Source organism: Neodiprion lecontei, chromosome 4, assembly GCF_021901455.1.
Source record: "Neodiprion lecontei isolate iyNeoLeco1 chromosome 4, iyNeoLeco1.1, whole genome shotgun sequence".
Lineage (NCBI taxonomy): Eukaryota > Metazoa > Arthropoda > Insecta > Hymenoptera > Diprionidae > Neodiprion > Neodiprion lecontei.
Genome location: NC_060263.1, coordinates 13,923,031 through 13,951,017, shown reverse-complemented (window position 1 = coordinate 13,951,017; position 27,987 = coordinate 13,923,031). Strand labels below are relative to the sequence as shown.

At 36.4% G+C, this 27,987-nt stretch overlaps 1 protein-coding gene across 1 annotated transcript; it reads right to left on the bottom strand.

Annotated features, from left to right (window-relative positions):
- Positions 1–50: 50 nt before the first annotated feature.
- Positions 51–27,518, bottom strand: LOC107226305. The gene is made up of 4 exons (XM_046737244.1): positions 27,256–27,518; positions 18,450–18,624; positions 17,438–17,612; positions 51–617 (listed from the first exon to the last, which is right to left on the bottom strand). Exons 1-4 carry the CDS (start codon positions 27,436–27,438, stop codon positions 464–466), a joined length of 687 nt encoding a protein of 228 aa, XP_046593200.1. The 5' UTR covers positions 27,439–27,518; the 3' UTR covers positions 51–463.
- Between the last annotated feature and the right edge of the window lie 469 nt (positions 27,519–27,987).

Sequence of the window (27,987 nt, the reverse complement as noted above, 5' to 3'; positions counted from 1 at the left end):
GAGCACATGATAAGAGTAAAAATTAAATAACCTTCGATAATTATTTGTATACCTTAAAGTTCATTATACGGGATATAGCAATTACCATGTACGATGTAAAAACACATTAATTTTCAAAACAAATACCAAATTTTCTAACGATCTGCATCTAGATGATTTCGATTAAGAAAATTACGCTGGGCTATTCATCTTTCATGTCACCGTTGATTCAAACTATGATTACAACATAATTAGTGTTGCATCTCCTTCTTCAAAATACGGCGAATCATTGTTCCCTCCACTTCGGCCGAGGTAACTGTTCTTTTGTCTCTTTGAATCGGTTCCCTTTTGATAGAAATGTGCCGAAAGTAACTGGTTCGAGGATCTATATCAGGTATTTTTTTTATCGCAGAGGAACATCGTGACCATGTTAGTACCATAATACAGCATGTGTGCAACCTTGACCAGTCACGAAGCAGTTTCATTAAGGGAAGGTTGGATCCGAGAAACTTCCGAAGAATTTCGTAGACAAGAAACATCCTGAATATACTACATTGCAGTTGTTTTTCGATCGTCTTCCTGCAATAACTGCCTCTTGAATTGCAGTACCTTCCACCAATTGATTGAACCATTCGTGACTGCCATGAAAAAATAAAAGCTGAATTAGCTAGCGTCTAAGGTTCACCCTGGTGAGAACATATTCATAAAAAATTTCAATAACCCTAACATCCCGTGATAAGGTCTTACTGATTACTGAAGATTATTTCTGATTACTGAAGATTACTTTCACGCAATTTGAACGTGTTCAGGGATTTTATAGAAATTTCGTACCCAGTTTGCAGGTATTGGCACTGAGTTTCAGAATAATTTTCAAAAAATACGCTATGTTTTAATGAACCGGAAAATCTAACGCTATTTCTCCATGATTTTGAAAGTCTACGCTTCTGCCCCATATCTCAGATTATACCCAGAAAGACTAAAGTGGAACTACAAAATGGAAGGATCAAACCTGTCAGTTCAAATTGGTAGTTTTAATTGATTATCGCTGATTCTTGACTGTAAAAAACTTTTTTGTACACTTTCTGGCACGCTTACATTCCATCTGAGAATATAATTAAAATTGGAACAAATTTACAAAACAAATATTAATAAATGTAGCAATCTGTACGAAGTTTTCAATCTGTTTTCAGTGCTTTGATCTAAAGTAATATCTCGAATATTCGAGAAAGAGCAATTCAAGATTATGTTGCATGATTTGCCATACTACATATTGATGATGCAACTTCAAAATCATGTAGTGACTTCAAAATCAATGTCTTGAAAAATTCTTATAGACAATTTAGCATATACGATCATAGGCTAACCATAATGTCATTGAGGATCACGACCATCACAATATTACATCATGTATTTTAAATTTCACGGCTTTTTCTGAGCCTTAGCTCATGAAGCCGTATCACTGAGAGTTCTTTGACCTGTGTGTACGTATGAACAAAATTAGATTATTCAAATGAATTGACAGAAGCCCCTCTCTTAATAGGAAAGAAAATGGTTAATGTAATGACTAGAAAAAAAAAAAAAACTGGTTGATTAGCAATATCTTGGATTACGGACTCGGGTAGGTTCCACTACCTTCGCAGCATTTTTATAGACCCGGGTGGCCACGCCATCGAAGAGCATTTCTATTGCGTGCATCACTATTGCGTGTACTCGGACAGACTAGCTAGCGTTGCCATGTTCCTCCACAGTACTCAACGACCAAACCTGTAGTTTCTATTTTATTTTTTTGTTTGTGCATGAGCTTTTCTACCTACGGACTAGGGCGAATGCCGTGGCTGTCTATCTGACTCGTGATCCTCAAATATCGTTCGTCGGACACGGATTACATAGTGTCGTACACTTTTACCCGCATCACCGTTGCTGAAAACTAAGCGATTCTATTCGAGCCATCTGTTATTTTGTCAGATGAGAAAACAACTCTGACAAATATGAATTTTAATAAACTTATCGCGTCCTGCGTATATGGATTATACAAGAGAAATATAAGTGAAAATAGCAAATAATAACAAAAATAAGAAAATGAAGAAAATACAACAGAAAATGAATGAAGCTTAATATTTCTGGACTATAGTTTGATTTCGATGTTTACGTTTAGCTGGCTATTTTAAGTAAGCTAAGAGAATTTTTATAAATAATGAGAATGCAAAGGTTGCTGTAACTCCATACCCCTGAGACGTTCTAAGTTTCTTCTAACTGAAATATCTGCTTATTTTGTGATAAGAAAAGACTTTAGATTATCGTACTGCTTCGAGATGAACTCAACCCATTTACATTGACGAGACACGTAGACTTTATCCTCTAACACTGCTTTAACGGTCTCGAGTCAGCACAGGTGCTTCGCCTCTGATACTACCGTCGACTGCTGGTCAGCTGGCTAATATGTATAGAAAATCCGGTCACACCCGGGTGAGGCTTAGCCTATCTGTCGCGTCGTGTTGTGCGTTGGATCATCATCGGTGTGCCCCGTTGATGTTGTTTGTGTGGGTACATAATATCACCAAGCGTCGGAATATATATATATATATATATATATATATATATAGTGCTACTATATATATATATATATATTTATATTTTCACAAAGAAACGATCAAGCCAAACCGATGGGGTTGGGAATTTAGTCATATATTTTTTTTCAATAAGGTTTTGAGTTTAAAAATATACTCCTAAAGGGATTTTTTGCCGACTGGGGGGTTAAATGGGTTAATGGGAAAGGGATTAATTGCCGCTTTCGTTTAGACAGAATCACTCTCGGTCAATTTGAAAAATTTCATATTCAAGGCTAAGTTTCTAATAGAAAAAAAGAATGTTTCAAAGAAACGACCAAGCCAAACCGATGGGGTCAGGAATTCAGTCATATATTTTTTTTCAAAAAGGTTTTGAGTTTGAAAATATACTCCTAAAGGGATTTTTTAATTGCCGCCTTCATTTGGACAGAATCACTCTCGGTCAATTTGAAAAATTTCATATTCAAGGCTGAGTTTCTAATAGAAAAAAAGAATGTTTCAAAAAAACATCAAGAACAGAAAGGTTTTGTTTTTGAGTATAGTTTGAAGAAAAAAATATGCAGTATCATAAAAACCAACAGAGACGAAAATAATGATATTTTTTCGCCTCCTGAAAATACGTCATTGTGTATTTGGAAAAATCAAATCTTAAATTAATTTTTGTCAAATTACGAACGTTTCAAGCCCTCATACACCATGGAATAACAATTTTTCAATTTTTTACATAATATTTTAGAAAAAAAATCTGAAAAAATGTTAGTACGAAAATGTGTTTTATTTTTTTTTCACATATTTTTATTATGATTGAATATTTATTTATTATGTATTCATGATTATACATTATTAAGCATTACTCGTGAAAAACCTGTTTTTTGTGAGTAATATTGACTGAAACTCAATCACTAGAAAATTTAACTGTTGGGCAACTTATTGACCAAAAATGACATTAAGGAAACGTGGTATAAAGGAGAAAATTGTAATTAATTGACTCACATATCACGTATAATGAAATGTCATTTGATTGACATTTATCAATTTTTTTTTTTTTGAATAAAATTGGACATAACTAGTAACATTTTACTGACTTTTCAATAGTATTAAAAAATCCCTTTAGGAATATATTTCCAAACTCAAAACCTTATTGAAAAAAAATATAATATTAAATTCTCGACCCCATCAGTTTGGCTTGGTCGTTTCTTCGTGAAATGCCCGATATATATATATATATATATATATACCGTGTGTCCACAAGGAAAGTGCGCACCTTATACGCGTGCGTCAAGTCGTTCGAATTTTATTGGCCGACACTTACTGCATGATTGAGCAGCCGACGTAATACCAACCGCGACTGTCAGAAAATGTCCCTACGTTGTGTTGTTACGAAAAACAGTTCGTTGATTCGGAGCTGATCCGAAGTAAAATAAATCAGACACACGTTAATCGTGTCAATCACATCATCGGATTCCTTCGACGGTCAATTTATCACTGTAATCCGAAAATCATTATTAATAAAATACTTTACCAACACTTCGTGCTTCCCCTGCGAACTCGGAAGAGCTTATGTTCACCGCTCGCGAATTGATGCTACACGAATGTAAATGAAAGTGACGTGTACCAAATAATTAACGGTGAAGAGTCATTCATGGTTAACTGAAAAATTGTAAATGGAAATTCAACGAGATACATCGGCTCACGGCATCGATTTCATGAAGTGAGAAACGTGAAGGGCCATCTCTGTATCGAGCGAATTCAGTAAAAAGAAGCAGCAAATCGTACTTTTCGCTTAGAACTCTATCTGAATTCCATCAGGCAAGTGAAAATAAGTCTGCTTTGATACGAAAATATTTGATTCGAGGGATTTTAATAAAAAACGGTGCAAAGTTACATTTTATTATTCGTTGTAGCGAAACGTAGCAACATATTATTGTTTGATGTTGAATCCGACCAAAATAATGTTGTTGCCATCTCTTTAGGTACATTGAATAGTGATTGTTTGCTTCTCCCGGAAGTCGAAGAGATGTCGCTCGATCGTGCTTTACCTCCGAGTTCTCAACCCGACATTTGTCTTCATTCTCAAGGAAAGCCACAGAAAACCTTGAGAAGATTGACTGCGCAGGATGCTTGCCACGAAAACCCTTGCTTTTCCTCGCATCTGTGATGGTTTGCCAATATTGGTCATTGCGATTTCATCTAGCATCTCTTAACTGTCTGACTCATAGTGCTACTTTATTCCTGCGGCCAAGAGCACAGAGGTGAGTATTTTTCACTTCTCCAGTGACTGTATTCCTGTGTAGTTTAAAATCAACTAACCTCGGATTTCAGTTTTTGTCGTTAAATAGTGTTGGGTAGCTACTCAGTATATATTTTACGAGTTTGTTCGTGGGTTCTTAAAATTTATGAAATTTCACATATTATCCTTTATCGTTAGAACCAGTCAATGAAATTTAGTTTCTGATTTTCTGCATTATGCTTATCCAAGGGGTCCTCATCAAATATTATATACTATCGTTGAAATGCTTACTACTTCTGGCAATGCTACCGGGTTCAAAAACTGTACGATTGGATTTTGCGAACACGGTCTTCACTGAACTTTTGATTCAAAACTCCTTAGCGACAAATGAAATTCCCCGACTTTTTCTTTGTCCCTGACATTTTCAAGTTTTGCCTGCTTACAGGTTAAGAAGATACCCCGGCAAAGTAGCAATGAAGTTATCTTGTTCTGAGGAAGTCTAAGAAAACCAAGTTGCAATAAAAAGAGCATTGGTTCCGGTTCTTTGAAGATGCTGAGTTCAGGTATCCGAGGACAAAGGATTCCATACTATTATTAGAAGATGATTCGTGCGACGCCTTCATGCTATTATTCCTATAAAAAATGAAAGTGCTGTAACGTGTATTTAGGGTACTAAGAAATATTAATATTACAGAATATGCAGTCATAATTCATAAATAAATGACGCCATTGGAATAAAGTCATTTGAATGTAGTATTTCTGAAGTAAGTCGAGCTTGTTCTGTGGTTACTAACTTCTACTGTCAGTATTTGCGGACAATTACAAGACCACCCTCACGGAAAAAACCCCACTTGGGTGTAAATTCGTACCCCCAACTCATAGATAATGCTAATTTACCATAAGAAAAAAGTTAGGGGTACGAATTTACACCCAATTTGGGGTTTCTTTCCTTGAGGGTAATTTCTCGTAAATTTTACAATTAGATATAATTTAAACAATTTAACTTCCCACTTTCAAACTTTTGACTAATTTGTAGGGTCCGACGAAGCTTGCGACGATTCCACTGTTCACTGTACCTAAAGAGATGGCAACAACATTATTTTGATCGGATTCAACATCAGACAATAATCTATCGCTACGTTTCGCTACAACGAATAATGAAATGTAACTCTGCACCGTTTTTTATAAAAATCCCTCAAATAAAATATTTTCGTATCAAAGCAGACTTATTTTCACTTACATGATGGAGTTCAGATCGAGTTCTATGCGAAAAGTACGATTTTCTGCCTCTTTTTACTGAATTCGCTCGTTACAGAGATCGCCCTTCACCTTTCTCACTTCATGAAATCGATGCCATTAGCTAATGTATCTCGTTGAATTTCAATTTATAATTTTTCAGTTAACCGTGAATGACTCTTCACCGTTAATTATTTGGTTCACGTCACTTTCATTTACACTCATGTAGCATCAATTCGCGAGTGGCGAACATAATCTCTTCCGACTTCGTAAGGGAAGTGCGAAGTTTTGGTAAAGTATTTTGTTAATAATGATTTATGGGTTATAGTGATAAATTGACCGTCGAAGGAATCCGATCATTTGATTGACACGATTAACGTGTGTCTGATTTATTTTACTTCGGATCAACTCCGAATCAATGAACTGTTTTTCGTAACAACACCGACAGTAGTTGCCCACAGCTAACGGCGCGGCGGGCTCCTAGGGACATTTCCTGACAGTCGCGATTGGTATTGTGTCGGCTGCTCAATCAGGCGGTAACTGTCGGCCAATGTAATTCGAACGACTTGATGCACGTGCATGAGGTGCGCACTTTCTTCGTGGACACACGGTATATACTAGGGGGCCTCGCCCCCCTGCGCGCTTCGCGCACCAACCCCTATTTTCGAGTTTTGATGGAAGGGGAGAGGGGTGGCGATAGAGATTATATATGTATAAAGGGTCAAGTGTTGAATCCTTGATTCATCAGTGGATATATATATTGAGTAAAAAAGGGTTATCGGACTTTTCGAATAGTCGCGCGCCTGCGTGCGCACTCGATGCGACGCCATCATTAACTATGTTCCCATGCGTGGCCGAGAGAGGCGTTATGCGAGAACGCGGCCGGAAGGCGAGTCAGTCGTCTAACATCAGCTATCGAGTATAACACGTTTTCGTGCATTAATAAAATAATAAAAACCTTATCTTTCGTTTGTACATGCTTGATGGTGTCTATCGTTATTTATATCCGAAAACATCCTGCTCCCTTAAACCTCGAGACATTCGACACTGCAATAAACGAGTCGTTTATCTCAATAATATATACAGAAGGTGAAGGGTCAAGTCTTCATAGGTTTTGCAGTATACTGTACGTAGGGTAAAGGGTTAAATCACTAAAAGTATAATGGTATATAGATAGGGTGAAGGGTTAAATCTTCACAGATACATGCGTATGGTAAAGGGTCGAATCTTCACAGCTATAAGGGCATATACGTAGGGTGAAACGTTCAGTCTTTACAGGTATCATGGTATGTACGTGCGATGAAAGGTTAAATCTTTATAGCCATATAGGCATAAACGTAGGATAAAGGGTTGAATCTGCATAGGTATGCGGGTACATACGTAAGGTAAAGGTTTAAATCTTCACATGTTTAATGGTATATACTTAGGGTAAAGAGTTAAATCGTTATCGCCACAAGGGCATAAACGTTGCAAAGGTCGAATGTCGATCAAAGGTCAAAGGTCGATCGAAGATCGAAAATCGAAGGTCGAAGTTCGAAAGTTGAAGCTCAAAGATCAAAGGGTGACGGGTTAAATAGGGGAAAGACGGGTGATGGATGAAATGGCTAGGGTGGGGACGGAAGGGCGGGAGGGTGAAGGGAAGTGGAAGGGGATTCTTGACACGGTGGCGGCGGCAATATCTTTTTATAATATAGTACGACGATGTGATACGATACTAGGGTTATTTAACTCTATAGGTATACTGGTATATATTTAGAGTGAAGGGTTGAATCTGCGTAGGCATAAGGGTATATTTAGGGTGAAGGGTTAAATCTGTAAGGGTATGAGAGCATATACCTAGGGTAAAGGGTTAAATGTGTAAAGGTATGAGAGCATATATGTGGGTTCGAGGTTAGATTTGTCAAGGCATAGAAGGATGGAAAGACGGGCGGTCTTTCTGGTGACGGACATTACGGCAGAGAATGGGGCCAGGGCGGGAAAGAGAGGGGGTGAGGTAGTGAAGGGAAGGGCGGGTGGTGGAAGGAAGGTCTGGATTTCTGACACAGCGGCGGCGGCGGCAAAATATCTTTATAATATAGAGATATTGTAACGTGGCATTTTTAATGCACATTACGTACGGCTCCCCGAACCCTAGGTGGAACCAAAAAGTAGGAGTTTCGCAATAGTAATCGTTGATCATTCCGGAGAAGAGCTCCATGACGAGGGTCACGGATCCAAAACTCTAAGAGGGGATACATTACAGGCAGGCGAGTGAAATATTTCAGGAGTCTTGTTTATTTTTGTTTTCGAGTAAGTGTAACATCAAGTAGAGGATCAGTAGTGAATTGAGCGACATTATCTGGCGAAAACAGCACGGGAGTTTCGAAGGCAAATTGCCGAGCATGAGGCTAATAGCGCGAGAGGAGCCTGCCACGAGGTTACATTCCCTATGTAACGATAATGCAGAGGTTTGCCGCGAGAGAAACGAAGGTGGAAGACATTCATTCCCGTTGTTGACAACCGAGTCGTAGCCTCTCCTCGTTCACCAGTGCCTCATCACATCGCGAAGTTGTCACTATGCCGCGGGCGAACTCTGGTACAGCGACAAGTCCAACCGCCAATCAGTATTCCGCGACAGTGGAAATCGACGTAGTGATAAGCCAGATTTAAGAAGTACGTGATCACAGAGCCAATAAGAGCCGGGCAATGAGTGTGAGTTCTCGAGGTCTTAGGTCCAATGAACAAAAATCAAATGACTTGACGTTTCGGCCCTTTGAGGGGGGCCATCATCAGAAGGTAAAGTGCAAGAAATACGCCAAAGTGATATGAATAGTAAATTCTTAGATGTAACATATCCAGAAAGCATCACAATCAATAAAAAAATGAAGGTGGAACAGCACAAGGTCATTGATGAAAAAGAGATCTGGATCACACCCACACAAACCACGGGTTATTCTTATTTGATTACGTTTATTGGGTTATTATATTTATAAATCTATTAGTTAAAGTAATCTGGCACCAAAAGAGCTTGATAAATCTTGTAGCGGGATTCCGTAACTCTCTAGCGACGATTATCGCTATCGTTAACGCCTCCTATCGACAATTGTCGCTAGTGGTGATTCTGTATGACGCAGTTAACGATATTTGTCGCTAGTTCGAATCGTTAGGTTACGATAATTGTCGCTGGGCTAGCGATGGATATGAAAGTCTAGCTAAGACGTAACGATATTCAGTGACACAGTGGACGATAGTATCGGTGCAACAACGTGTCAATGTGTTGCGCGTGAATTTTTTCTCTAGCCTTCAAAATAGTATTCAGATTTAAAAAGGATCGAAAACTTCATCATGCAAGTGAATATGAAGATTCACTTCAACAAGCAATTATTTTTTTCTGCACAACAATATAATCGTTTTAACGTTCTATATAAAACGGTGTTCATTATCCAAGTAATTGTATAAAATTCAAAAACATACTTTTAAGGTTACGTTGACTCAATCCTCAATATCTTTTCAAATATACGAGTCCATTTATAAGATATCGTAAGGATTGATGAAATAATAGTATTTAATCAAATCTGTCGATGGCTTTTTAATATAAAAAATAAGAAGTTCATTTTTTATTCGCCGTAGAATGGATTTAATAATAATATTTAATCAACTCTTTCGATGCTGAGAAATAGACTTATGAAGAGGGCTCAGTCAAAGTAACCTAAAAAAATATTTCTGAATTTTATACAATTACTTGGATAGAGTGATTCTAATCATTAATAGATGACAAACAGAGGACATAAGGCCTTTTTTCAAATCAGTTTGGTTGAGCATTGCAAAATTTATATAGTTAATAGTACTCAAAGTAGCTAAAACCATTGGAACTGTTTGGGCTCAGTATACTTGCACTGTTTCATTTTTTTCCATTTTTGATTAATCGGAGAAAAGTTTTTTTATACAACGCGAGGAAAGATCACGGCAAAGATACAGATTTTGTTTGAGTTTACAAATAATCTATTCGAAGTTACTAGATTTTTAGTCATAATATCTGCGACGTTGTCAAATTTGCTGAAAATCTATCGACGATGCTAGCGACGTAGGGTGATTCTGTAACTTAGACGCAACGATATTCATCGATACAAAACTAGTCACAGGCGCATCGATAAATGTCGATAGATTTTCAGAAAATTTGACAACGTCGCAGATATTATGACTAAAAATCTAGTAACTTCGAATAGATTATTTGTAAACTCAAACAAAATCTGTATCTTTGCCGTGATATTTCCTCGCGTTGTATAAAAAAACTTTTCTCCGATTAATCAAAAATGGAAAAAAATGAAACAGTGCAAGTATACTGAGTCCAAACAGTTCCAATGGTTTTAGCTACTTTGAGTACTATTAACTATATAAATTTTGCAATGCTCAATCAAACTGATTTGAAAAAAAGGCCTTATGTCCTCTGTTTGTCATCTATTAATGATTAGAATCACTCTATCCAAGTAATTGTATAAAATTCAGAAATATTTTTTTAGGTTACTTTGACTGAGCCCTCTTCATAAGTCTATTTCTCAGCATCGAAAGAGTTGATTAAAGACTATTATTTAATTAACCATTACGATATCTTATAAATGGACTCGTATATTTGGAAAGATATTGAGGATTGAGTCAACGTAACCTTAAAAGTATGTTTTTGAATTTTATACAATTACTTGGTTAATGAACACCGTTTTATATAGAACGTTAAAACGATTATATTGTTGTGCTGAAAAAAATAATTGCTTGTTAAAGTGGATCTTCATATTCACTTTCATGATGAAGTTTTCGATCCGTTTTAAATCTGAATACTATTTTGAAGGCTAGAGAAAAATTCACTCGCAACACATTGACACGTTGTTGCACCAATGCTATCGTCCACTATGTCACTGATTATCGTTACGCCTTAGAGAGACTTCCATATCCATCGCTAGCCGACCGACAATTATCGTAACCTAACGATTCGAACTAGCGACAAATATCGTTAACCGCGTCGCGTCGTACAGAATCACTACTAGCGACAATTGTCGATAGGAGGCGTTAACGATAGCGATAATCGTCGCTAGAGAGTTACGGAATCCCGCTACAGGGCTCTTTTTGATTGATGACCTTGTGATTTGTGTTCCACCTTGATTTTTTTATTGGTTGTGATACTTTCTGGATGTGTTGCATTTAAGAATTCACTATTTATATGATTTTTGGCGTATATCACGTATTTTATCGTCTGAGGAGGGCCTCCCACAAAGGGTTGAAACTTCAAGTTATTTGACTTTTGTTTATTGGACCTGAGACACCGAGAACTCACACTCATTAATGGATGAGATCGATAAAAGATTATAATAAAAGCTGGGCAATATTGCGATTCGTAAAAGTGGATGTTTTGAACGGCCAGCTCCACGTAGCGAAACTAATCGTCCTTGTCCTGATTGCGGTACCGTTTAGCGATTTCATTGGAGAAATTGAGTGCCGATTTTGTGGAATTTGCTGAAAAATTATCTGTGTAGTCATAGTGTTTTTCAATAGTAGTGCGCGAACGTGGCAATGCCCGCACGAGCGTGAAGGTGCAGCACGAGCCCAAAGACGAGTCGAAGGGCGAGTATGGCGCATTCACTCGAGTTAGGCGTTGCCAACTTTCGCACATGTATCGAACTCTATTTTTTGTTACATCTGTCATGGAAAGTCCGACATAAGAAAATGAAACCAGTCAACGAATGAAAAAGTTCGAAAATCTTGAAAAAGTGGATTTCTAACAGACCACTGTGCGTGACGTTGCGGTTCAGAGGCAAAGCCTCTGGTGGGGTCGAGGGGCGAAGCCCCCCGACCTAAAGCAGGAACTGAAATCCCATTAAAAAAAAGCAATATCATCATAACAGTATACGATGGATAAACATAGGAATATGAAATGAAAAAAATAACACCATTTCCTCCCGGCACGATGTCGAGCACGGCAAAGAGTGACAAACTATTCCATCAGTGGCGCTAGTGCAGCTGTTTGCGAAATGCGCAACCGTGGATAAAAGCGCGACCGCCTTTTTCGTATACCGTTAGCAATGTGCGAAGTTTTTTCTCACAACGGTAGCAATGCGCGAAAGTTTTTCCCGCATATGTGTATAAAATACTACTTACGGTGCTTCTAAATGCTGTATAAAAGTGGACTTTCTATGCAGGTGTTGCAAGAAAATACCTTATGTCGTGGAAATACGAAGAATTTGGCGAATTTGCAGTGTGGTGATACAGTGATAAGCGCTAATTTCCTTCGCGCGAACAAAATTCGAGAATGATTTAGATCAGCACACCGACTAACGGTTGGCTGTTTTGAATTTACAAATAAGTGTGCTCGTAATTTATCTGTCGATCTTTTTGCTTGTTGGCCGTAGTCTGAGTTTTGCGATTACACGTTGAGTCAGTTTTATTTGTTGTAAATTTACAGTAGAACCATGGCATTTGAGTAGTCATTTCATTTGTAAATTGCGTGCAGCCAAATTCCACTACACGGGGTCTGGTTGCGTTAGCGTGTCTTGAAAGTGTCACTTCTCGAGAATACTCTGCTTATTGCTGTGTGTGAGCGGATGGTGTAATAAATACGTTTATTGGTTTTTTTTTGGTGGTCACTGCCACAATTACTTGTAAGATTTGACTTTGTTCTTTTTTTGTACTTGGCAAATAGCGCCGCAGTTGATATTTAATTGAAATTAGTGGAGATGCGACTTGGTTAATTGCAGGACGATCACTGTTAGAGCGTTCAAATAATCATTTTTTATTTTTTTTTGTTGTTGAGAGTGTGAGTAGTGCAGCTAAAACTAAGCTTTATTTTGCATTTTGATTTGGAATCGCGAAGAGTCAATTCAGTATTTCGTTCCTTTTTTTTGTATCGTTTCTATTACAAAATATATTCTTTTTGTTGTACAGTGTTAAAAATGCTTGTAAATTTACTATACATTTACTATACAAAAGTGTAGCCAAATTATAAGTCTCGTGTTTTAAAGTGAATTACCAAGAATTCTCATTAAATTTGCAATAAAATTGTCTAATTGCACTTAGTTTTACTTGATAGTATGTTACACGTATTGTATTTAAAAAGTTTCTTAACAGTATTTAGAAATTCCAGAATTTTCTTGTGATCTACTCAAGTTGTACGTGTATAAATTTTAAACAAATTACTTCACAATATCGGATTTCAGCAAAGCCGAAAGAATTACCATGTTCATTTTAGAATTAGTAATCAATTTTTCAATTGCAGACAATTGCACTGTCAATTTACTGACTATGTTACAATTGACTAAATTTGGAAAGTAAATGCTGTTGTGAATTTATTTAAAATTGTATTGCGAGTACGAATTCTGAAACTATAATCTTATTGATGAGTTTTCAGTGACTGTATTATCGTGCCCGTGTGGACCGTACATTGAATTATCAATCAAATAAAGTCATGGTTTCCCACAAAGTAGTTTGGCGTGGTAGGTCTGACTAGTAATCAGAACATTACGAGCGAACGATGTTCGAGCCTTGGTTAGGAAAAAATAATACGCTAGGGTTTCTAATCGATTAAATATGCGTTTTCATCGATTGTAGCTACTGACAAGTTGTTGAAATGCTGTTTGTGCTCAGAAAAATGATTACCATCAATTATACAGCCGTTCTACATCTATTTGTTTTATTTATCCATTAAATTTACAATCCATAATGTTGTCAAAATAATACGCGGATTTATTGAAATTACGGCACTAATAGTTATTAAAAATTTACTTTCATTACAATTTTAGTAAATTTCCAATTATCGTTAAATTTAAGTGTAACGGTGCATTCGCACAATAAAGGGCTGAAAAATGATGTACTGGAGCAGCATTTCCTAAACTTTTTTTGCCCTGGTCGGTACCTATTCTGCAATACGGTATTGTGGCCCAGTGCCAGGTCGCGACCCACCAAATGGGAAACACTGGAATAGAGCATTCGTGCGCGCAAACATGCTCAAGCTAGTAGGCACCTTTACATACAGTGTCGTATACGTTGATAAATACGAGTGTTATTGACGCAGCGATTCTACCTGGCGCCCGTATAAGCGACTCTTTTTAAAACCTGCTACACAAGCTTTTCGTGTCCCGTATTATGCCTCATCAATACGTACGACGATCACTCGCACATAGCTGTGATTGGTTGGCGCTACGTGCCAGTAATTGTATACTGGTCACGATCTCCGTAAGTGAGCCGACACGACAAGTTGATGTCGCCGGCATAACTTTCTGGAAGTACGTCTTGTAAGATTTCTTCTCGATCCTGCTCTTGTAAACTTTAACTGCCGACTTATGCCCTTGGGTCTTTTCTGGCAGATACCTAGCATGCGTTTCTATGCGAGTCTCCATGTGGGCTTGCTGCTTCCCAACTTCTTCCGCTCCTGGCGCCTATTCCCAAATTTTCTGGTCATCACTGGGCTTATATGGCTTTACCTACCAGCAACCAGTGGATCGTGCATTCTCTATTCCTTTACCCATATATTGACAATATCGATACCACACGCTAACGTTGGGCAAAAGTGCTGCTTGTAGGGCACCTGGACGTATTTCTTGGACACCAAAAAGAAGTATAAATTAACAAGGGGACCTTCAAAGTTGTCACTCACGAATTTTGATGCACCTCAGGTATGTTCTAGAGGAACCTATCCTGCGTTGTGGAGTAACGGGATTTCTTCAACGGCCCTTCGTTTCCGAGAAAAGTTTATGGTAATTGAACTCATACCTCGTATACAGGTAAGTGTCTGCAATTTTTATGTTACCGAACGTAGGGCTACTGCGTTTTGTATTTTGGCTGCTTTTACGACAAATAACCCCCAAAATTCTGCTACAGCGTAACAAGTGATGACAATGACAGCGGGCAAGAGAAACCAAATCATTTATAACATAATCAAATCAATAAACTGCAGTTTCTTATGAAGGATATAATTTCTTTTGCTACAATATTAATAAGATTTTGCATAGACTATTTCATTACTTTAATCTTACGTAAGATGAAAAAAAAAAATAAGTGTTGTCAAGGCAGGATTTAAACCCGGATCGCTAGCGTAGGAGCTGATAACCTTGTCTACTGCGCTACGCTTGCTAACTTGAAATTTGTAGACATTTACCGACATACAAGGTACGAACGAGTTGAATTGCCGAAAATTTTTCTCGAAAATTAAGGGTCGTTGAAAGAAATCCCGTTACTCAGGTAGTCAGTGTAGGTCCTTCTACAACATACCCGGGATGAATCAAAATCCGTGACACCTTGAAGGTCCTCTTGTAAGATCTGCTACGTTGTGCCCATCCTCAGGAACCAGCAGCCAGCCACCGCCACGACCTGCGCTGCCACATCAACCGCAATCGTCTTCAACACTGAATATTTCACTTCATTATTAATATTTTTTTACAAATACCATTGGTTTTCATAGATAAAAATGTGGCAAATAACTCGCAAATATGAAAAATTGTGTCTGTTTTTCAATTGATCATAAATGCCATTTGAATTTTTATCCCATTTTTAACCCTCAAAGCCGCCCTAGTTCCCGTACATCTCTACGAAATCAAACAGTTGAGCTGTTCCGCAGGAGCATCTTGGGAATGTCACTGTTAGAATTTCATATTTTAAGCAAGAAAACAGGCTCCTCTGAGATTATCTCCCAGAAACTTGCCGTTTGCTGCACCCTGAGCAAGTCGTTCAGCCTGTTAATTCTGCTACTCTGCGAAAACATGCAGCTGATGTTACTACCGTGGATGTTCCTTATTTTTGTGAATAGTGCGCGGTTGCAGCGTATCCAGACTACCTTTAGCCTTGATGCATTTACATCCTCTTGACTCTCGATCTCAATCTTGACACTTTCGCCTAATTGGACGTCTTAGTTTTTTATGACTTCACAGTCTGCGTCGCTAAATATTACCTACCTACGTAATTCCGGCTTCATTGCAAACTCTCTACGGGACCACATGGATTGTATACGATATTACTTTACTATTTCACTCTTCCAGATCATTACAGTCTTGAAATTTGTCTATATTCTGCTAGTCCTGACTCAATTACTTCTCTCGCTGGTTTTTTTGTCTTCCGGAATGAGAGGGTAAGAAAAATTGACGGCGGCGTGGCGCTGTATATACATAATACTCTGCGCATGAACGGTCCAGCTTTTTTTACATCGCAGCACTCATTCAGAGTACCTCATCGCTGAGATTACACCGCCTCGCATCAATTTTACGGCCTTTGGATGCGACTTCAATCTGTTTTTCAGTATGTACAGCCAGTTAATTATTGTTGGTGACTTGAATTCCAACCAACTAGTAAACACATACGATGCAGAAAATGTTTGCATTTTCTATTTTATTCACGTGCTTTATCTAGTATCGTGTTTTCCAACTTACCTACCCACGTATCTGATATCACCCTTGATCTTTGTTCGGTTAGTGATCGTGATGTTATGGTTGATTGTGGACATACTACTACCCCGTTTATTGCCAGATATGATCTGATTTATGTTTTTCAAGCTATTGCGTCCCCTGTTTCGGGGGAGAAAATGGTCACAGGTTGGCGTGACAAGGCATTCTCCTTTGGAACTTTAAAGGCCAACGCCCACTGTTGCTGTACAGCACGGGATCAAAACAGCTCCGCTTGGCTGCGGCATACCGTCGCATACCGTCGGACACCGTCGCACAATTTCGCCAGTCGATGTACGGTAGGGCACTCTTAGTATAACGCAATAATAAGACCGTTAAGCGCAAAACAATATAATTCATTCCGCTGTAACTCTCACTTGTCTGACATGAGACTAAGGATTTTTTACGATTAGTATCATAATTGATCCCCATAATCGAAGTCCGATCCCGTGCTTTACTGCAACAGTGGTGTTGGCCTTTATATGGCTTAGCTCGAAGTCTCCATCTGCTTTGGCTTCAACCCGACTACTTCGATGGTTGATATGATTTGTCGTCTACAGGCAAACTTGACCTCTTTACTTGATTGTCTTGAGCCTTCCTGAACCTTCATCGTACAGAGCAGGTCTCCACGTTGGTTAGAGTATATTTCTGGAATTTGTTACCGCAGATGTGGGAAGAGAAGTGTTCTTATACGGCTTTTAAACTTGTCTTCTGCCATTATCGTTTCGACATCGAGTTTGAACGGACGTAGGGTGACCCTGATATATGCATTCTGTCTGTTCTCTGTCTAGCGCAGGTACTGTATTACGCGCTTTTCTTACCCTTCCTGGCCTTATCTAGTTTTTAATTATCTTTAATTTCTTTGCATCTCTTTTTCAGCTCACTTGTAATTACTTTTGCCTATCCAACTTTGCTATAGTTATACATCACCCAGGTCTCACATTCAGCAATGAATAAATGATGTGTATATGGTCGCATATATTTTTCATCATACACAATACATATTTATAATAAAATTATATTTAGCATACCTGGATATTCCGTCTATGATTTTGTCGACGCTCGTCTGCCCTTGGCTGCGGCATGCTTTGGAAACAACGGAACAGATAAATCTTTTTGTACATGGTGCAAGGTAAGAGTTGCCCAGAAATACTTCGTTTATGGTTTCGCCATAATTTCCCCAATCCTGCTGCAAATTATCGGACCCTATAACACGAAACGCATGTAATAGATATCACGCCCGAAGAGACATACAGAAAATTGATGTACCTTGCTTGACTCGCGAGCCAATTATCACATACATTTAATATAAATATCGGGAGTTTTTCATGAATGGTGCCAACGCAAACGATAGTTATCGAGCAGAGAGGCCAAAGTTGCATGTGATTTGTCCACTGCCTGTTAGCATTGTAACCATGGACCGATGTCTGCTATTTCTGAAGAAACATTTCCGTCTCCGAGATTGCATTGTATACGCAATTCTGAACAAACACACTGCAACACTTTTTCATTTGACGAGAAATAAAAATATGACTTGAATTCTACAAATTTACTATTGTGATTTCGTAGCATCTATGCCCTTTCTTTATTTATGTGTCTAATGAAAATGTACCTGAGTATATTTGTACAGAATTGCATATAGAATAGGGCTGTTAAGCTGTTCTGCACGTTTGAGATACGTGGACCTCAATATTTTGAGATATACATGTCAACATCTAAATCGACCAGGGCACCCGCTTGGTGAAAAAAAACCAAAAATTCCTTAAATTTGAAAATCATGTTTTTTTTTTTTTTGTTAAGGGCAGTCTATGCTTTCACGATTTTACACTTTTTTTCATTTAATCACTTAGGTATTGAGCACATGTTTGCTAACTATACGCATCGGGCGGAGATATCATTTCTGAAACGGTAGACACCGCGCATGGTCCACGGTAACCATCCTAGTATTCTTTAAACAAATCACATGTGACCTTGGTGCCTATCTTTCAGCGAAATATCGCGTGCGGTGACACCTTTCACGTAAATGATTATGATCCAACTTACTGTAGTTACGCATTGTGTGAGGCTTAACTAACAGAGGAACAAGTATTGTTGATACAGTCGTGAATATCCCAGCAATTGCCAATGCTTTTGCATTTATGTTGATCAACGGTTGTGTTGTTCCATACCCAGGGTCCAACGGTATGGATAAAAATGGAATTGATAAATCAAGGTCAATCTGCAAGTAAGACGCAATGGGAAAATAAATGAAGAGAAACAGTTTCAGACGCTTGAAAATCCAGGTAATATTAAATAATGAAATGAATTTTCCTGAAATGATTCATCTCTTATTTATAGGAAGTTTTTATTTAACCACTGGAATGCTCAAATTCCGCAGTTCAATTTCAGTAATAGTTTTCCACTCAATGAAAATATTAGTAAGATATCATTGGAGTATTCATCATTCGGTGTTGCTACTGGAAGCGATTTACAACTTGCTGAGGATACCGTAATCACGATCACGTAGTCGGTCCCCTCTCAGCTTTTAAAGAAGGAACAGCCAGCCAGACCACGATAGTCCTCGGTTAACCCACTTACGTCGATACATCAGTAAAATTTTATGTCTCGATTTGTTTGAAATTCTAACTCATAATAAAGCTTTATAAAATTGGTGGTTTACATCCAGTATTATTGACAATTGACCATTATTTTGAAAGCACAAAAATTTCGCTGGAAATTGTCAATTGCGATTTTTTTGTACAATCGGGTGGTAACTTGTCGGATCGCAATAGCCGTAGCAACGTTTATTTCTTTCATTTCACCGATAACCATGGACTTTCGAAAGAAATTTTACAAGATTTGTACTCCACCGAAAAAATGCTCAGAGGTAACAACTATGAAAGATATATTGAGAGGAAATAGTCGTTTAATTAATCAAATAAAAAAAGAAGATAATTCGATCAACTAAATGCGGCGTTCACGGGCGGTGAAACGAATACTTGGTTATTACAACAATTCATAAGTTACACGAACTAAATGAAAAATACTTCTGTTGACTAAATTATTGTTCAACACAAATCCGAGGATGTTCAGTCATCGAAATATTAAGTTGAGTAACCTATATTATATTATTGTTGATATTAAAATCATTTTGTCAAACCGAATACCCGACTTTTTGATCTAATAAATTTTTGATCAATGCAAGTTCATGTTCTGTTGGTTTAAAAAAATCTCAGTTAACAAACCTGGATATTTAGTTGGAAAAATCACATCTAGATACAAGCAATTGAACATTCAGCTCAATATGGTGTTTCAATTATTAATTGAAACAGCTTATTTGTTGAGTGTGGTCTCATATCGTTAGAATGAACAAATGCTCAAGCAATAAAGTAAGGTAATGTTTTATCAGAAATACTATAAATTTCGGCTGACGCGACTGAATCATGGAATGAAAGGAAGTCCTGCAATCATTTGGAATAGTTCTGATCACAAAAAAAAATTTTAATTCTTAGCCTTATACGTAGTCGGTAGATTTTTCAATAACGCAAATAACTTATAATTGTTCGCAAGTCGGATAAGTGCCGCGCGATTTTGTTCGGAGTTCGAACCGGGGCTCGTCCGTAAATACCTATCATCCTATTGTTAGTCGCATATCTGTATCCACTACGCCAAAGTACGGCACAGTCTTTGGGTTAACTCATGCTCACTTAGGTGACGATATATATTCATCTTATTGTCAGTGATATGAAGCTATTGCCAGGTGACATGAAGAAATTTTGTACAAAAATGCAAGGATTGCATCAATATTTCATCAATTTAAAAGCAGTGAAAAAGTCGTTGAAACAGTTCAGTTAACGAATAAAATGCTTCCAATCAAATATATTTTGTTGAAGCGATTCCACGCATTCAGCCGTAGGTACCCCTTTCTTCAACCGGATCATGGAGTTGACACAGTTAAATATGTTTGAGCCTATCAAATTTTCAATCAAATCAGCTGCATAGTTCAAATAACTCGTTTGGTTGATTTGGCCTGACGGAATTTATTATGTTAACTATGTTATATTAAGTTTCGCGAAATAATGATTGTAGCAAAATTTTTTCACCAACCTCGTCACCTACTGAATCGATTCAGTTGATTGAATGACTATTTTCTCTCCATGTAGCTAAAAAGACTGTTGTTGAGGAACAGATCAAACGAAAAATTCACTAGAATCCGCGCTCCGGTAAGTTCATTCCCTCGCATTTTTACGGAATGGTGGATGCGTCCGGAATACGCATATTATAACATTCTGTTTACGGCGTTTGCAGGAGCAAACATAGAGGTTTCCATGTACCCAAATTCCGGAACCGAGTGCCGCAGGGTCAAATTTTATTTCATGAAATAATTAATTATAGTTACAAAATTCAATCGGACATGAAAGCTGATTGGTTAAATTGTATATAATGATACAAAAGCTTTATCTAAACAAACAAATAAAGTTGAATAGCACAAATCTGAATCAACTCGAAATAACAGACTAAATATTGGAAATATTATCTACTCATCGATGTAAAACGGTGTTAGAACTTGCGATCGGAAGTAGCTGCTCGTGACAATCGGTACACAAGTTTAACTTGTGAAGAATATATTATATTTTTGAAAAATATGGCCAAAGACCTCAAAACTAACGTTAAATCAGAAACATTCTTCCAAACTGATTAGACAATATCGTTTCCAGTGTTATTTCTGTATGTGGAAAAAATCATCTTGCGGTCGTGCCCATAAAAGAATTAAAAATATCGGTATTTAATTTTTTTATCAATGACGGACCTTTACGAAACAACTGAAAAAATCACAGAAAATTACACAAAACCAGACGTTCAAGCTGTTGAAAAGAGAAGGTGGTCACTTAATAGAATTCACCGGAAATCAGCAATGTAAATGTTCAAGGATATTCAGACGCTTAGTTTGCTACTGAAAAAAAAATCATTGACATGTGTACAGATGTCCGGTAGATTTGTGATTTTTTTCATAATTCTTGGAGTTGAAATAGCGGATTTAACGCAAAAAGACTGAAAATCGCGTTTTTTTTGCGATAACTTCACTTCAAAATGGAATTAGAACCCTAAAATTTGGTATGGGTCAACATTCATCAATAGAAAACAGAAGGTCGCTTGCAGAATTCATACCGAGCGGTGGCACTTTTGACATGCTTACCCGGCTATAACGTTTAATGTTCAACTAAAAAAGGACTGTTATAATTTTTTGATAGCTAAATTCTTTGAAAAGTTATTCAAGGTTAAAATTGAAATCATGTGAAAATCTACCTTTTTCGAGATTGACCGCGAAAATGCTGGACTTATCAGCAGATATTGTTTATTTTCTTGTAAGGCATCTTTACCGCTATAAAATCATATCATTCAATTACTTTTCAACCTAAGAAAATTTATTTTGTAATTATTACAAGTCATGTCATACATATAATTCCAGTTTGAAAGCACCTGTTTTAAGCAAAGAATACATTGGCTTGAGTTAAAAAGTAATTGAATAATATGATTTTATAGCAGTTGAAATGCTTGAAAAAAGAAAAATTCATATTAGCTCTTATTGTGTAGAGCATCAAATTTCCTACAGAAATATGAATCGTACATTTATGTACAATGCCTCGTTATTGAGCTACAAAATGAAAAATTGCGTTCAGGTACCACTAAATCTTGACATGATGGGTTCAAATTACAACAGGCGTCTTATTGCCTCTTTCTACAACTATTATACACGTGACATTAAAAAAAATGTCGATTTTTTTCGACCAGTCCAACAGCTATACGATTACCATTGGCGAGGTAGTGCTACGAAGTATAGATAATAATTGATGTTTATATTTTTATAGTTAGTATAGCAATAAAACATTCAAGGACCGGAAGCGCACTATATTTTTTCGTTATTTTATAATTGTTAGAACTATAATTATAATTTTTTCTAAAGTACAAGGTGCCTTTTCAAGAACATGGAGTTTGGAGTTATTTCAAATAATATCTGGACACATGTGGAATAATTGATTTAAACCGGGCGGAAGCCACTTGTTTCATGATGCTTTATTGTGAGTCAAAAGTCAAAGCAAATGGAAAAATTGTAAAATTTCACTGACATGACCCCTTAAGAATTAATGGCTCTAAAATTGGAATCTGCGTGCACCATTGATCATCGGAGACGACAGTAATCACTGTTGTTACTGTATTGCTGTATATTGCTCCTCACAACCCGCATGAAAAAGATATTTACGGACAATATATGCGCAGATTCATTTATTTTCCATGATTATGTATGATGCTTGTATATTGTATGTATTAGGGTGCTTTTTTTGCGACTATTTTTTTTTCGCTCCCGACCTGAAATTTTGTTGGAAATGCTTGAAAAAAAATTTCCTGAAATATGAGCCCTTAATATTAATATTAAGTACTCTCCCAGAACGTGAGAAGATTTCACATTTAAATTACATGTAAAATTAATTATTTTTTTTTCAAATTTCTATAACTCAGCGGCATTTTGTGCTATCATATCGCCCGAACTTGAAAATTACTCAAGATTAAGCGCTTTACAAAAGTGCCCATTTCGACTTAACTGTAACTCACACCGGTAAGGCAGTACAGATCACTAAAGTCAAATTTTGTAGAAATTTCTTGCGTTTTTGTTGTTATTTTGTTGATGGCTCAACCCACAGGAAAAATTTAAATAGACCATTTGTAGGAAATTTAATTTTTTACAAAAAAAAGTCCTTTAAAGCAAACCTCTAAGATCGATATTTCTCGAGATATTGAGCTTTGACTTTTTTGTAGCATGAAATTTCAATGGATTATTGAGTCAAATTTAAAAAAAAATTGATTTTCTATTCCTTATTACAAAATTTATTAATAGTTATCTATTCTTAGTGAAAACAATGATCATAATTTTTTGCGTGAATACAGTTTTTATGATATATTTAATAAATACTTAATTTAATGACAATTTGAACGAATATCAAATATGTTAACTATATTAAAGTTAATGAATTGTTTATAAACACGATTAAAATATTTTCTCGTTATATATAGCTCGTTCAAGGTCAAGTATATTCATGCCGAACAAAGCTAAAGGTTTGAGTGTACAAATAATAATCTGTATCCTATTACAGAGTATTGAAGATATATATTTCAAATTTTTATCTTGTTAATAAATCATAGATGACGCTAAAATTTTATAGATAAAAAAATAATTAACCTATGAAATATAATTTATCATTACAATTATAATTTAACAAAAAAAAAAACATTTTTTCTTAAAGTTTTTTTTTTTAATTTCAAATTGAATATTTTATATTATTTATCTTTTTCTTTATTTGCAGCTTGAAAAATAGATAATTATAATATAAAAAAATTTTGTAATAAGGAATAGAAAATCAAAATTTTTTTAAATTTGACTCAATAATCAAAGAATTTGTGAATATACCATTTTTTGGAGTGGCTAGTTTTTCCCTATCCTTATAGTTTTGTCATCGTTTAGAGGGGAGCCACACTGCAGACAAACTTACTCACCTTCACGCAGAATTGGTATTTAGCCATGTTTTGTAAAATAGCTAGTTTCACTTCACAGGTTGTATTTGTTCCGTAAAAATAATGTACGACGTATATTGAATATTCCAGGCCATTTTGACTTGGTCATGATCTTCATCATTTTCAACTTCGTTCTTTTGATAAGTCGTACAAAGGCGTTACGAAAAAAAACATGGTTTGCTAACTTCAAGACTTAAAAAAATGTGCTTGCTAATAATTGCACACTTAGCGGAATTACTCACAGTCACAATTCATTTTGATTTAATTCGCCCAGCAAAATCTTTTTCTATAATTTCTATAATCTACGAGATATAAGCAAATCATTTGAAACATGAAATCCCGTTAAAACAGAAAAAAGAATTTAAACATGGCCGGTAAAATCTTCGCTGACGATTTTTTTTTTGCTGGTGCTTTCTCACCATGTCAACTCTGAATCGATTTTCAATTTTTTTCTAATTGTCTTTCGTGTACCTCCAAAACTAAATACAGGCTCATTTTCAGCCTAGTTATGACATTTTTGATATCTTACTAAGAAATTACTGCGTCAACAAAATTGATTATGGTTATCAGGGATTCTCTAATCGATCGATTACTAGAGGAGTGATTTGTTTAATATGCCGAAGTCAATAGTACCCTGAAGTACATTAAGACAAGTGTACATTAAGTGTACATACAGTCAACTGTCATATACAGGGTATCTCATTTTCCTCAATCCATTCAAATATTTCGAAAACAAAAGGTGTGAGTCAAACATGTTTTAGAAAAAAGTTGTAAGGTTCGAAAGGGTAAAGAAGATGAGAGTGTCAGATTTTCGGTAAGTGGATCCGCCCAGGTTAGATGAGGGTAAATTTGTCTTTTTTTTTAAATGGAACATTATATTTTTTCATCCGCATCTTTTTTCAGGGCATCAAAACGTATACACTCACCACCTAAACTTGACTGTTGATAAGATACGAGTCGGTCAAGTTTGTACGGAAGGTTCCTGTCGTACTTGGTTCATCAGTTTTGCATCATAAGTAGGACTCGCAGAGGCACGCATCTGCAAGGGGCCAGGACGTGACGCTCCCGCTGTGGCCCTTTTTACCTTTCATATAAATAGTTATCTTTTATTTCCAGTTCTATCCTTAATTTTTTAAATTATTTCTTTTTTTCATTTACATTTTTAATTTTTCAGTCTAAATTTCTAATAATTGCACATTTTCTTATTCCAACTATTTTTGAAAAGATGTTTGTTCATTTTATCAGAAATTTAAAAAATAAAACGTTATTCGTAAATCGTATTTACGACAGCTAATTATCGAATTGTCAACACGTATGACGTTATTCCGAGAGCTGTACTACTATCCACAGTCGAACAATTTCAAATGAGAGCATAACGGGGCATTGAAGTGCCCGGAAATGTTTTTGAACATTTATTGAAGTGATTTATAACCAGACGTAATTTGCTATCATAAATACGGTACACGAATAACGTTTTATTTTCAAAGTTTCTGATAAAATGAACAAACATCCTTTTGAAAATACTTGAAATAAGAAAATTTCGAATCAATAAAAAATTAAAATAAACTATTAAAAAATTATGTTATCTAGAAATATAAACATTAGAATTGTAACAAATATAAATATTTAGCAAAAAAGGTAAAAGGGGGTGACAGTGGGAGCGTTCATGTCGCGGCTCCTGTCAGATACACGCCTCTGCAAATTCTGCTTAACATGCAAAAGTCATGAACCAAGTATGACAAGAATCTTCCAGGACAACTTGACCGGCTCGTATCTCATCACCAGTTGAATTAAAGTGGTAAGTATAGTACCATTTGATGTGGAATTTGATGCCCTTTCATATGCCGATGAGAAAAAATATACTGTTCCATTGAAAAAATCCAGGTGGATCTTCATCTGACCTTGGCGAGTCCACTTACGAAAAATTCAACACTCTCATCTTACTTCCCCCGATAAACCTTACAAATTTTGTCTGAAACATTTTTCACTCATACTTTTGGATTCCGAGATGTTTGACAGGATTGATTAAAATGAGACACCCTGTATACAAGATAAAATTATGTCCCTCGTACTACTTCCATTTCTGTTGAATAGCTCAATTAATTTGTAAAAACCACATGCATTAGTTCAAACAGTATAGTATGTTGATTTCACTACGATTGAATCAAAGAAATGATAGGATATGTTGCTCTAGAACTATACGATCATGATTGCAGGTATACATTATTAGGAAATCGAATTAATGCGATTTCTCTAATTTTATAATTCCAGTATCTAATTGAATGTAAGTTAACGTGATCAGGTAGGTTTAGAATTTTTGTAAAATGTATAATATTGGCAAAATATTGCATTGAAATATTACTGGAACCTAGCTGGATATATCTATGTACAACAATCGCTTACATGCGTCAGTACGTTTGGCTGAGTTCCACTGAAGATCAGGGTGAGTTTTTGGAAGGAGTTCTCTGAATCGATCTAATGCATACATATTTCAAGCAGATGAATAATTTCCGCTACTTTTTTTTAACTTGAATGACTATGTTCTATACTGTTTCATATATTCATCATATCCGCTTCGATCAATTTTCCACAATAAAAGATTCCCGAACGTGCTAAATTGACGACTCAATTATATAGATAGAAACGGAATCAGCGGACGAGGTTGTAATCACAATATTTATTTGACTGGGATACGCCGAAGTGTGTCGATTTAGAACTAACTATATGATATTCTGTTTGAAATCTCTTGCATATTATTTTGTATTCAACGCTTCCAATATTTGAGTTTTGTATATGAAATGCAGGGCTGTGCTTTTTCTGTGAAACTTAAGGTACATTAGCTATGGTGAAAAGCTGTCATTTTTCATCATGGTCCCTTAATATGGAGAGAGGGATTTGTTGACTTCACCAAATATGGTAAAAGAAATGTTGAATTTCTATCAAAAAAAAAAAAAAATAAATACAATTGAATTCGACAAATCGTTAATCAGAACAAGTTTTATCAGCAATTGAAACTAGATTTCGCAGAATAAATGAAACATTCCTTGTGCCATGTTTTTACCGCCTACAACGTAGGATGAAATTAACACTTCTTTTTGAGTGCGAATAATACTGCACTTCATCTACCAACACAAAAAATACGAGAAAACTAACCCAGAGATACATCTTACATAAATATATTATATTTCGTCTGATCTTGTACCTTTTACAAACTCTTAAAGTTATAAGATACTTAAACCTAATTCTTCCTGCAAGCATTTTCAACCCAGTCCATCCAGTAAATTATGCCGTTACGACTCACCCCAATTTTATCGCCAAGGCTATTAAAGGTCACATATTTTGAATTCGGGAACATATCCGTCCTTGCATTTCGCGATGATCTGGTGATGTTGTCGCCAGTCACGAAACGGGCGCCGTTTATGCATAATAACGCAAGAAGTAACTTTACCCATGTTTGCCTTACGTCACGATGCCACTCGATCATTTTGCTTCTCAATTTCAAAAATCCTACTCCTGATCCACTGCACAAAGTAATTGACCCAGTCGAGGGTGTGTATTCAGAGTATATTTTGAGTCGCAGGTACTTTCATTTTACGACATAGACCGTCAAAGCTTAAATTCAGAAATTGAAGAAATTTCACGCGCCTGTTACCATAGGTAAACGTAAAATTTGAATTTACGAAAAAATCGGATTCTGAATATGCAACAAGTTTCTATGTTTAACTAATTTCGAAAATGTTTTTTCTGTATAGATGTCTAGATAGAAAGTCCATCGATGTACTGACGATCACGAAACCACCCAAAATCAACACCTTTGTAGCCCTTGCAGACAACAGACGAGCCCCCAAGTCTTTCTTACCTGCGCTGGTAAGAGCTACCCTTCACTATAATCTGGTCTAACAAAATCTGTCCCGAACTCGGTCAAACTCTAGTTTATCTAGGTTTTCGAGTATCCCCACCTCCTACGCATCGCTTTTATTATTACTATTAAGAATTTATGACAGAGACATTTCCACACCATAATTTTCACAGT